The sequence below is a fragment of the Solanum pennellii genome, chromosome 1 (assembly GCF_001406875.1).
Source record: "Solanum pennellii chromosome 1, SPENNV200".
Classification (NCBI taxonomy): domain Eukaryota; kingdom Viridiplantae; phylum Streptophyta; class Magnoliopsida; order Solanales; family Solanaceae; genus Solanum; species Solanum pennellii.
The window spans coordinates 74,463,753-74,476,260 of NC_028637.1; the positions used below are offsets into that span (position 1 = coordinate 74,463,753).

Here is a 12,508-nt window from a genome sequence, read left to right on the forward strand (position 1 = left end):
GCTAAACCGATCCCACATCTGTATCAATCCTTTCAAATTCGGGAGTGTGTCGAACATGAAGACCTTAGAGAAGGAATCTGTGACCTCTTCGAGGAAATCAATGTTGTTGTTGAGGAGGAGGTCGAGCCTAGCTGGTATTCGTGATGTTGAACCAGAGGAGGTGCTGCGGAACTGGACCTCCACGCCGATCCTGATACCCCGAATTCTTCAGTAGAAAGGCGTCATTTCATGCACATTAAAATCGATGGTAGTCCGGAGAGGCCCGAGACCCACCATTTTGCATTTTCTTAACTGTTCAAATTTTCAATATGATGTCCAAAAAAGGCAACATGGACCATGCCATGGCCAAAGTTTGCATTGTTTTTAAATTAAAGCCTCTTTGTTTTAACTTTATTTATTTAGTTGTTTGTTATACCTTACTTTCCTAATTTTGTCTGTTTATGATTACAGTAACATAAGTTACAGACCTGCCAATGTCATGTCAAGTCACGAGCTAAATGAACAAAATGAGGCAGGTGACGACAAGGTTGACGATTATGATGAAGAAAAAGAGCAACCAGATTATGTTGCCGAGGAATTTTGGCAGTTGGAGAATCAGCATAAGCCAAATCTAGAGGTAACGGAAATGGTGAATTTGGGAGATTCAGAATGTGTTAAAGAGGTTAAGATCAGTATTAACCTAAATGAAGCTCAGAAAGAAGGCCTAATTCATTTGTTTGCTGAATATACTGATGTGTTCGTTTGGGAAGTCGGTGACATGCAAGGGTTGAGTACCGACGTCGTATCTCATAAGCTGCTGATTAACCCGGGGTTCGATCCGGTGAAGCAAAAAACTCGAAAATTCAAGCTTTAATTGAGCTTGAAGATTAAGGAAGAGATTACCAAGAAAATAGAGTCCTGATTGGTGGAAGTGACACAATATCCAACTTGGCTGGCCAATGTTGTTCTGGTCGCCAAGAAAGACGGGAAAATCAGGATTTGTGTTAACTATAGAGATCTCAACAAAGCTAGCCCGAAGGATAATTTTCCGTTGTCGAATATTCATATTTTATCGACAACTATGCTAGGCATGAGATGCATTCGTTTGTGGACTGTTACGCAGGCTATCACCAAATTCTGATGGATGAGGAAGACGCAGAAAAGACGGCTTTCATTACACTGTGGGGTGTATATCAGTACAGGGTGATGTCGTTTGGCCTCAAGAATGCGGGTGCCACCTACATGAGAGCTATGACGACCATTTTTCACGACATGATCTATAAGGAGATTGAAGTGTGCGTGGATGACGTCATAATCAAGTCCCGCGAGAGTTCAGACCACTTGACACATCTAAAGAAATTCTTTGATCGTCTGCATCGTTACAACTGGAAGTTGAATCCTGCCAAATGCGCTTTTGGAGTACCAGCCAGGAAGTTGTTGGGATTTATAGTCAGCAGGAGGGGTATTGAGCTCGACCGTTCTAAGATTAAAGCAATTCAAGAGATACCGCCAAAGACGAGAAAAGAGGTGATGAGTTTCTTCGGAAGGTTAAACTACATCAGTCAATTTATAGCTCAATCAGCCACGGTGTGTGAGCCTATTTTCAAGCTGCTGAAGAAAGACGCCCCGACAAAGTGGACTAAAGAGTGTCAGACGTCTTTTGGCGCTATCAACAACTATTTTTCAAATCCACCGGTATTGGTTCCTCCGCGAGAAGGGAGTCCTTTGTTGCTGTAGTTGTCTATCTCAATAGCGTATTCGGATGCGTACTTGGTCAACATGATGAGACAGGAAAGAAGGAAAGGGCTATCTATTATATAAGCAAGAAGTTTACTCCATACGAGTCTCGTTACACTTTGTTCGATTTAATTGCACGAACAAAATGGCCGAATACGAAGCTTGTGTTCTTGGTTTGAAAATGGCCATCGACATGAATGTCTAAGAGTTATTAGTTATTAGAGACTCAGATCTTTTGATTCATCACGTCCAAGGAGAATGGGCTGTGAAGAACCCAAAGATTATACCTTACGTACAGTACGTGCAGAAGTTGTGCAAAAAATTTCGTAACATCGAGTTCAGACATTCTCCTAGAATACAGAATGAATTGTCCGTTGTTCTTGCCACCATCTCTTCGATGATTAAACATCCGGAAACAGATTATATTGATCCTCTGGATATAGAGTTGAAAGGACATCCAATCCATTGTTTCCATGTTGAAACAGAACCAGACGGTTTGCCTTGGTATTTTGATATAAAGAAGTATTTGGAATCTGGAACTTATCCTGAAGATGCTACGGCCAACCAACAGAAGTCGATACGCCGTGTGGCTCTCAATTTATTTCTAAGTGGAGAAGTACTTTATAGAAGGACTCCAGATTTGGGTCTTCTAAGATGTATTGATGTTGTTGAAGTTGTGAAGCTTATTGAACAGATACATGCTGGAGTTTGTCGTACGCATATGAACGTGCTCACTTTGGCAAGAAAGATCCTACGAGCCGGGTATTTCTGGATAACTATGGAGAATGATTGTTGCAAATTTGTGCAAAAGTGCCACAAATGTCAAGTGCACGATGATTTGATCAGTGTGCCACCTCACGAACTTAATTCTATAAGTTCACCTTGGCCATTCGTAGCTTGGGGAATGGATGTCATCGGTCCGATATAGTCAGCCGCTTCTAATGGACACAGATTCATTTTGGTCGCCATTGATTATTTCACTAAGTAGGTGGAAGCAACTTCTTACAAGTCGGTAACCAAGAAAGTGGTGGCTGATTTTGTTCGCAACAATCTGATATGTAGATTTCGGGTGCCAGAATCCATCATTACTGATAATGGTGCAAATCTCAACAGTCAATTGATGAGAAAGATATGTGAGAAATTTAATATTACTCATCAAAATTCAACTACTTATCGTCCCCAAATGAACGGAGCTGTAGAGGCCACCAATAAGAATATCAAAAGGATACTGAGGAAAATGATTGACAAGCATCGAGGTTGGCATGAGATGTTACCATATGCTTTATTGGGATACCGCACGACTGTCAGAACATCGACCGGTGCTACGCCTTACTTACTAGTATATGGAACAGAGGCAGTCATACCTGCTAAAGTTGAGATACCGTCATTGAGAATCATCCAGGAAGCTGACTTGAGTAATGCTAAATGGCTGAGCAAGCGGATTGATCAATTAACTTTGATTGATGAGAAGAGAATGGTTGCCGTCTGTCATGGTCAATTGTATAGGCAGAGAATGGTTCGTGCCTTTCACAAGAGAGTAAGAGCCATAGTTTTCGAAGTTGGTCAATTTGTCCTTAAGCGCATTTTCCCTCATCAAGACGAATATAAAGGAAAATTCGCACCAAATTGACAAGGTCCTTACATGGTTCGTAAAGTATTATCTGGAGGTGCTTTGGTCCTGTCGGAGATGGATGGAACTGTATGGCCGAAACCGATCAACTCAGATGCCGTCAAGAGATACTACGTGTGAAGCTGCGGTTTATATTTCTGTTATTTACTTGTAATCATTATGTTTTCTTGTATTTGTTTTGCTTAAATTCTTATCCCTCCTGTAATGAACTACGTCTGACCTGAATTCTCGAGAATGAGATACGTAGGCGGCCTATGTCGGCTTCGGTCACCCCATTTACCCTTTTTAATATTTTCTTGTATTCGAACTACGTTCGACCTGAATTCTCAAGAATGAGATACGTAGGCAGCCTATGTCGGCCTCGGTCGTCTTGTCTGTAGTTTTTCTTAATTTGTCAACCTTTGAGGAGGGGGAACTATGTTTGACCTGATTCCTGCCTCAACGGGATACGTAGGCGCCACAAGGGTTCAGTCATATCTCCCGTTAAGATTTATATTCCTCTTTACAATAGAAACTGGGACAGAATTTTTAAGAGGGACTTAAAAATTCTTAGAAACAAAAAAGATTCTTCCTCAGCAAGTCAAGACAGAAGATATTTCGAGATTTGCAAATGGTACAGGATTTTGAGAAGATCTCAAAATTCCGCGATCTGCTCAGTTACAGTGGAAAGATAAGCAAGATAGTTAACTGGGACAGAAATTTTGAGGATGGCCTCAAAATTTCAGCATGGGTTTATCTACGAGTCTGGACTGACTCTGAAACTCCCCAGCGAATAATTGGATAGACCTCAAAGCATCAGACTCAAAGAAGTTTGCTAAGTCTGTTATGACACGACTTGGCAGTGACCTTTTTAAGATACTATCTCTCGAAAATTTACTTCTCTTAAATTCCCTTTTATGTTTCATTTGTTTTGGCATAAAATACTTTGTCTTATCTATTAAGAGTCGGGAGATCAGAAAATCAACCGGAGATAGAAGGACTAGGAGCAGACAACTGAAGAAATCGACACAAATCAGTTCGTTTTTACAACTAACAATTTTTCTGTGGACGCAGGTTTATAGCTTTGCTTTGAAATCGGCAAATTCTTCCGATGAATGAATACAGAGAAGTCACAGGAGGAGAAAACCGTCCCAGAATCATCTTATGTCACTTATGCCGAAGACTTGGGAATATGAATTGTTTATTTCAATCAATTTCCAACAACATGAAACTTGTAAAGAACGTCTAGCTAGATTCAAAGGTGAATCAAGCGAAAATCATAAGGGAGAGCTTACGGCTTCCGTGAAGGACGCTATTTGCATCACATTACCAAACAAGATAGTGTCGTTACCCGGAGGGGGTCGTTTATTTTATTATCGATCAAGACGGTGCATTACCCAGAGGAAACAGTTATTTTATTGTCGAACAAGGCGATGTATTATCTGGAGGTCGTTTTACCGTTATCATCATTGGAGATGATATGAAAATCATGCATCGCGAGCCAATGTCCATCCATCGCAGAAAATCATGCATCGCGAGTCAATATACATGCATCGTGGAAAATCATGCATCGCGAGTCAATATCCATACATCCCGGAAGATCACGAATCGCGAGTTAATATTCAAGCCTCACGGGAAGATATTCATACCCCGCAAGAAATTATGCATCACGAGAAGATTCCATGCCTCCTCGAAACTTATGCATCGCGAGAAGATTTCATACCTCGCAAAAATTTATGCGGCACGAGAAGATTCCATGCCTCGTCGAAATATATACATCGCGAGAAGATTTCATACCTCGCTGAAATTTATGCATCACGAGAAGATTCCATGCCTCGTTGAAATTTATGTATCGCGAGAGGATTTCATGCCTCGCGGAAAGTTATGCATCGCGGGAAGATTCATACCTCGCAGAAATTTACGTATCGCGGGAAGATATTCATGCCCCGCAAGAAGGCATGCACGGCTAAAAAGGAAATCGTGCATCCCAAGAGAAATATTTATCCATCGGTATGAACTGCATTCTTTTATTTTGATAAAAGTAAAGATCAAGAAGAGCATCGAAGATGATGTCAAGAGAAATACAAGCACATGGCATCAACTTTCCTTTATGTTGACATCAATGAAGAATACATTGAAGATTATATTGCAAACACAAGACATAAGATTTATTTTCTTTACGTCAAACCAATCGTGTTAACGACAAATGAGAAGGATAACAACTCAGTGTCGACACGGTGCGGACGATATCAAAAGGGATGCAACACAACATGGAACTTTTCTTCGCAGCGAACTGGGACATAGTCCAAAGAGGATTGTCAAACTCTTAGGACGCGAGCAGAGGAGCGACTTCCAGCACATTCAAACCACAACCCTATTAAAAGGCATGTGGTTTTTTTTTTTGGTTATTGTCAGTTTCGGTCTCGCATCCTGAAATTTTGGTATTTGCCGGAGGGAAATTTCCAATCTGAGTGACAATGCACCAAGAGTTTGGAAATTATGTCCGTATATGTTCTTACCTATGGATGTGAGCGCACCACATTCATGGCTAAGAGGTTACAAGCCTCCTTTTAATACTCATTTAATTTGTCACTTATCCAAAACCAAAGGTTATCTAGCAGAATAGATTTCTTTTTCAACCGATCGATTTGAACTATAAACAGTCTGATTCCTGAAGTTTAAGGATATGTAGGAGGGTTCAATGTTAAAACTCAGCTGTATTCCAACTTTCACTCTTAAATCTTATTCCCAAGCATTTCGGTGCCTTTATAATTCGGTATTAGGATGACTTTTGAATTTTTTCAAAATTGTGCATTAAATCAAGCATATCTAACTACAAGTGGCCTGAGTTCTCGTATAGTCTGAGATATGTAGGGAACTTAGATCTAGGGTTCGGCCATAATTTCTGAAATCCATATAAAATCTTGTTGAAAAGATGAATTTGTGGTCGGTAAAAATTGGATTGGTCAATTTCATTTTCCTCGAATCGCTGGCACCAATCCTAGGAAAATGAGGGACAGTTGTTAACAACCAATTTTGTCTCTCTACGATAAATTAATTCACGAGCTTCTTAAGATTCCAAGCGATTTAAAATAATAGATATTTTGGGAAATTCGAATATACCTTTCAAAACATATATATGTAAGCATATTTTTAAGAATGTGTGAAAATCGTCTTTAAAAAAAGATTTTTGTTAATGTTTTACTAACTAGTTGTGCAATAGTTTATTCTCTATTTTGGAACTAATTCTTTTACTTACGTCGATTATTTTGTCTCGTCGAAGTTAAGAGGCTTATGTGATTAATTCATAGTGATTTTTTTTGTATCTTTCAAGTTTGTTTGGACCAACCAAATTTGGGCTTTTTCTTTTATTATCAGTAGCCCACTCCTCCCAATTTCTTTTTCCCACCTTCCTAGCCCAATAATTCCAGCCTAAAATTTCCTCCATTTTCCGTCAGCCCGTGCAAACCTTAACATTCCCAGCCCAACTTTAAGTTATATCTAGTCAGCCCAACCCCTTTTTATTTTATATCTGACCCTTCTTTTACTTCTTCCCAGCCCAACGCAAAAAACCCCAAATCAGCCCTTTTCTCCCGAACGACCCCACCGCCCAAGTTCTTCTTCCCTAGCAAATTGAAACCCAGGAGTTTCTGCAGCTTCAACAAGTATGAAATCCAATTTCACGCGTTCTACCTTTTCCCTCTTCCAAATCGCGCGTGGAAAGAAGGCAGCAACGAATACCTGCAATTTTGCTCTGTCCATACGACCTCTGCAGCACACAAGATACGCGGAATCGTCCTTGGTGTTGTAGGATCGAGCCACGTCGCTTGCCCAAGACGAAGGGTCGATCTTGACCCTCCACTTCCCCTCAAATCCGTTCGAATCTCCTAGAATCGAGGGAATATTTGGGGTTTTTTTGTGATAAGGTTTGGAATTTGAATTCCAAATGGGTCGAAAAGTTGTGGAGTTTTCTCGTCTTTCCCTCCCTTTGCAAAAAAAACCCTAATTCTTGGCCTTTATATAGTCTCTTTTTCTTTCCAGCAAGGGATTTTTTTAAGGGAGAAGCCTGAGAAATTTTTGAGAGGGTTTTGGTTTTTTTTTTAGTTGGAAAATTAGGAAAGATTTTTATTCTAGTCGAGAATTTGGAGAAGAAGTGATGAAAATACAGGAAGGAAGTTGTTTTGTTCTTTAGTTGTTCTTTACATAACAAGAAAAAACAAATTTCTATCCAGACTTCCATTCTTTCGCTCGTGTTCAGTTTCTCGTGTTGAAGTCTGTTCTAGCTCGTCGTTTCTGTTTCGCTGCCCCTCAAGAGGTAACCTTCTGTTAATTTTGAGTTTGTTTATGTCGGTTGAACATGTATTTCCTTGCGATTACCTGATAAATTTGCCTGAGTGTGTTCCGTCTAAATTATTTCCTTCATCTTACTTCTATAAAATGAGTAACGCGCACTTCGCTTTCAGGGTAGTTCGATGACTCAGTTTGGTACGTCTTTCATTTTAATTTTTAGTTTGTGGCGTTTCTTCTTTGTTGTTTACTCGACTTTATTGACATGATGGTATCTTCTCCTTTGTGTCAAAAATGATTTTAGTGCTTCTTTTATCAGTTGGATATATTTGAAAAGATTTATCCCATCATCCTTGAGTTTAGATTTTGTTTTAGATCACTAACTCTGCCCCTAATTGGTTCAGTTCAGCATTATTGTGACTATCGTGTGACGCGAATGATTTTGCCATCTTGCTCATTTGGTCTCATTTGAATTTATTTATGCTTTCAATGTTTGATGGAGATTTTGTTTATGGTTTTGCCGCATTTGCTGTTAGCATTCCTGTTTTTGACCGCTACTGTTACCATAGTTTTTCTGTTGCAAATCTCCGCATTTAAAAATTCTCACAAATGGAAGTGAATAAAAGTTGACTGATTCTTTTTTGGAAAATAAAAAGAAAAAAAATAATAAAAATAAATGAATCATTGAAGTCTAGCAATGCAGTGAGTCTTTTTTGATCCAATTTGGATTACTGTTTATCAAGATTTCTTACCAATATATATCTATATTTGATTCTAAAATGCATGAGTCGCGAACCGTTTTGTCTTTCTTAGAGTGTCAAGTTCTAGCTCGTTTATGCAAGGCGTCAGATCTCAAGTCTTGTTCTTCAGTGAAAAAGTTTTTTTTTCTTTTAAATTATTAAGTGCTTAGCTTCTTTGTTAAGTTGGACTCGTAGGTCGATTTCACAAGAATGACAAAGAATTGGGCCTTCTTGATAATACAGTATTCACTTTCTAGTATAAAGTTTAAATTCCCTAATAAATTTAGTGCCTGTCTGCTCCTCGATGTTTCTATAGTGTTGCTCATGTGGGGGTGATTTTGACTTAAGTATGGGTTTGTTCTTAAATCGTCCTCGTTTAAATGCTCTGTATGTGCTAAATTCGTTAGCGTCGGATTGTGATATTTATTATGAAGGAGTAGTACGTGAGATATATCACTGGTCGGTCAGTAACATGATTTTTCTTTCAATACTATGAGTTACTCTAAGCCATACTCTGTTAGCTTAGCTCTTCATGCCGACGTAGTCGTGTTTTATTCTAGTAGATTTAATTTTGCCTATTTCATGAGCGTTTCAATTATCTTAATGCTTTTTAACTCGTTTGGATCAAGTTGGGCCTTTATATCATTTGATCATTAGTCGAAAATGGTGATTATATTTGCCTATGGATTCAATATAAACATGAGTATTTCCTTGTTTTACCTGCCAATTCTCAAAGCTTTCTAGAATTGTGTGTTAAATGTTGTTTGGAATTTTTTTTTCTTTTGCCTCGTGTCTTGGTCATACTAATTTATCATTTCATCATTAAGATTGTCTAGAGTATGAGCATACTGACATTAAGCATAATGTACATAATATTGTTTTATCATATATCTTGTTTAGATTGTAAGGTTGAACATAATAGTCTGGTAGCTTGTTATACGAGTTTAGGTTTTGGTCCGATATTAATTTATTCCTCCCTGTCTAACTTAAATGCAATCAATCCAATCTCAATTAGGAATAAGTGATCAGCCGTATGACGATGGGAACTGTAAATAATCGCTTATTTGTCGATGTATTTTGGTTATTTTTCAAGCCAAATTTAATTTTTTATCCAACTACATTAGTTGCTGGAAAACCGTAGGTTAACGGAATGTCTTAGGTTCTTTCAAACCTTCCTAAGACATTAATATGAATCCCCGAACCCCGTAAAAGGTTTTACATTGATTTTTCTCTGTTTAATCTTTTGAAAAATCAAGTTTTCTTAATTTTCCTAGAAAATTAAGTGGCGACTCTAAAAAGTCGAAAAACCCCTAGAAAATAAATGTTTTTCCTCTTTTCGATAAAACAATATGTATATATATATATATATATGATAGAAATAAACAATGACTAACTATTCATTCGATGAAAACTCCTAAAACACCCACAATTAGCACAAACAGTTTCTTCTTTAGTTCCATCATCACCCTTCTTCACAAATTCACGACATCCATCAACCGAATAGTCACCAAACTTAGTATCATGATTTTTAGGCATATACCATATTTTATCGTCATATCACCATTTGAATTATAGCTTGGGTTGCTTGTCATTTGCTTTTTATATTTTTTTTGGCTAAAGCTTTAAGGGTCAAGTTTTAGTTTTAACCTTTCGGTTTGAGTTTAAACGGTCTTTAATAGTGTGAATAATTGTTTAATTTTAAAAACATAATTAATTCTCTATTGATATAATTTGTGATGAGATTATCTGTAATAATGTATATTTACGTAAGTGATGCTACATTAAAAACACCATTGTGTAAATGGTGTTTTTAATGTAGCATCACTTACGTAAATTTACTTTATAACAGATAATCTCATCACAAATTATGTCAATAGAAAATTAATTATGTGTTAAAAATTAAACTATTATTCACACTATTAAAGACCAATTAAACTCAAACCAAAAGGCAAAAACTAAAACTTCACCCTTAAAGCTTTAGCCACAAAAAAAAAAAAAGCAAATGACAAGCAACACAAGCTAAAGTTCAATGGTGATATGAAGATAAAGTATGGTATATGCCTAAGAATCATGCTACTAAGTTTGGTGACTATTCGGTTGATGGATGTCGTGAATGTGTAAAGAAGAGTGATGATGGAACTAAAGAAGAAACTGTTTGTGCTAATTGTGGGCGTTTTAGGAGTTTTCATCGAATGAATAGTCAGTCATTGTTTCGTCCTCCAGTACTTCGGTCTCGCTTCATTCACCCACATGGTGGTGGAAATGCACCAATTGATTTTCATCATTTAACGGCTCGAGTTGTGCCAGTTAAGTACATTATGAGGCCTTTTTTCTACTATTATTCAAGATCTGATAAATCTTCAGTCCATGAGAATGTTCTCTGTGATTCTTGTCGGCGTCATTACTAAGAATGAATATTAACTAAGAATGCAATCTTTATTTTATTAGCATAAATTTATGGTAATAATTTCTAGTATGTTTTTTTACATTAGAAAAGAGAAGGAAGAATTTAAGTTGAATTCATTTTAATAAATTGTGTAAGCTCTTATTTTCATATGGTTATCTAGTTGTTGATGAAATAGAATTATGATTTCTTTGATTAATTGTTTCTTGCAACATTACATTAAGGAAATAGAGTAAATGTGTACATTTGAATGTCAAATGCTTATATCATATCGTTTATTTACTTTATCTTTTATTCATCAAGTTTTTATTTATCGCAAAAATTACCTTATAATTCAATTACTTAACAAAGTAAAAATTTTATATTCTAATCTTGTGAGTTGGTTGTTTAATTATTTAAATATTTTTATTTTGTAAAACATGTATTTATTTCACATTGAAGCCATGCTTTTATTTCTTCAACTGAAAATAAATACAATAATAAAATAGCATGTTCATCTTTTGTCAACTTAGATAGATTTTTATTTAAAAACAAACAAAACAATATCAATTGTTCTAAAAAAAATTAATGCCGAGTAAATTAAATACACGAAATAACATAATAGGTGAGATTTTTCAATTTTATTATAACATTTCTTGGTTTATTAAAAAAACGCATAATGTATTTAAGAACATAAATTACAATACATTAATATACAATTCTTTTGTTGACAAAACACATTTTAAATTTATAAAACGTAACAATTTAAATATTCAATTTATTTTATAAAAAGAATGAGTATTTTATTTGGATTGATACGTCACATTTTCCACTGTGTTGAATCAAGATTAAAATGTTGAATCAAGATTAAAATGTTGCTACCATCACCATACTTGAAAATGAAGTGATTCTTTCACTAAAAAGAAAGATTGATTTTACTCAAAATTTCTAAAGTAAATCATTGAAAATTGATATAAATAATGACATTAATAATTGCAAAAATATATTATGTAAAAGAGAATAAATAAATAAAATCATAGATATTGAAAAACAAATCAAGAGAAAATAAAGAAAAGAATGTCAACAACTCATGTTGCACACTTAATTGTTATTATTTTATTTATCATGTTTTTCTTAATTTATTTTTTTACCTTATTTGCTAGGTTTCTATAGAGGCTCTTTGATAGATTGAGAAAAAAAGGTTTCTATAGAGGATCTTTGATAGATTGAGAAAAAAATAAAAATTATTGTTAAGTTTCAAAAGGTCTTAGTTAACTATAAATAAATGACTTTAAGATAATTATTTATCGATAATTATATAATTATCATTATATTATATTTTAGTGACAATAATAAATATGAATATTTATAGTGAATACTCCATGTAAATATTGTTAAAGACTTTAAGTGATCTTAGCTTAAGTGATCAACAATTTGATCTATATTATATAGCACCCATGATTCTACTTACCATAATTTACAAGAAAAAAGTTAGTGCGAACTTCCTTCAGAATGAGATGCAAAAGCACGCTCTCATACCAAACCACATGATAAAGTTGGCTTTAATTGCACATAGAAGTGACATACGAGCGAGTCTAATTCAATATAAATTGATTAAAAAACGAATTAAATAAAAATAGATAAATTATCCGACTCAACTCATATTTAAAATGGGTAAAACGAGTTACCGAATGAATTATATTAGAAATCTTGTTAAAATCTTCATAAAAAAATTAAATTTTTTTTATCACTTCACTCCACCCCTACCAGCCC

The 12,508-nt window shown here is 35.8% G+C and overlaps 1 protein-coding gene across 1 annotated transcript; it reads left to right on the forward strand.

Moving 5' to 3' along the window:
* The first annotated feature begins 1,119 nt into the window (after positions 1 to 1,119).
* On the forward strand, positions 1,120 to 2,644 carry LOC107023084. Its single transcript, XM_015223634.1, has 2 exons — positions 1,120 to 1,428; positions 2,015 to 2,644. The coding sequence occupies exons 1-2, from the start codon at positions 1,120 to 1,122 to the stop codon at positions 2,642 to 2,644; spliced, it is 939 nt and encodes a 312-aa protein (XP_015079120.1).
* The last annotated feature ends 9,864 nt before the right edge of the window (positions 2,645 to 12,508 follow it).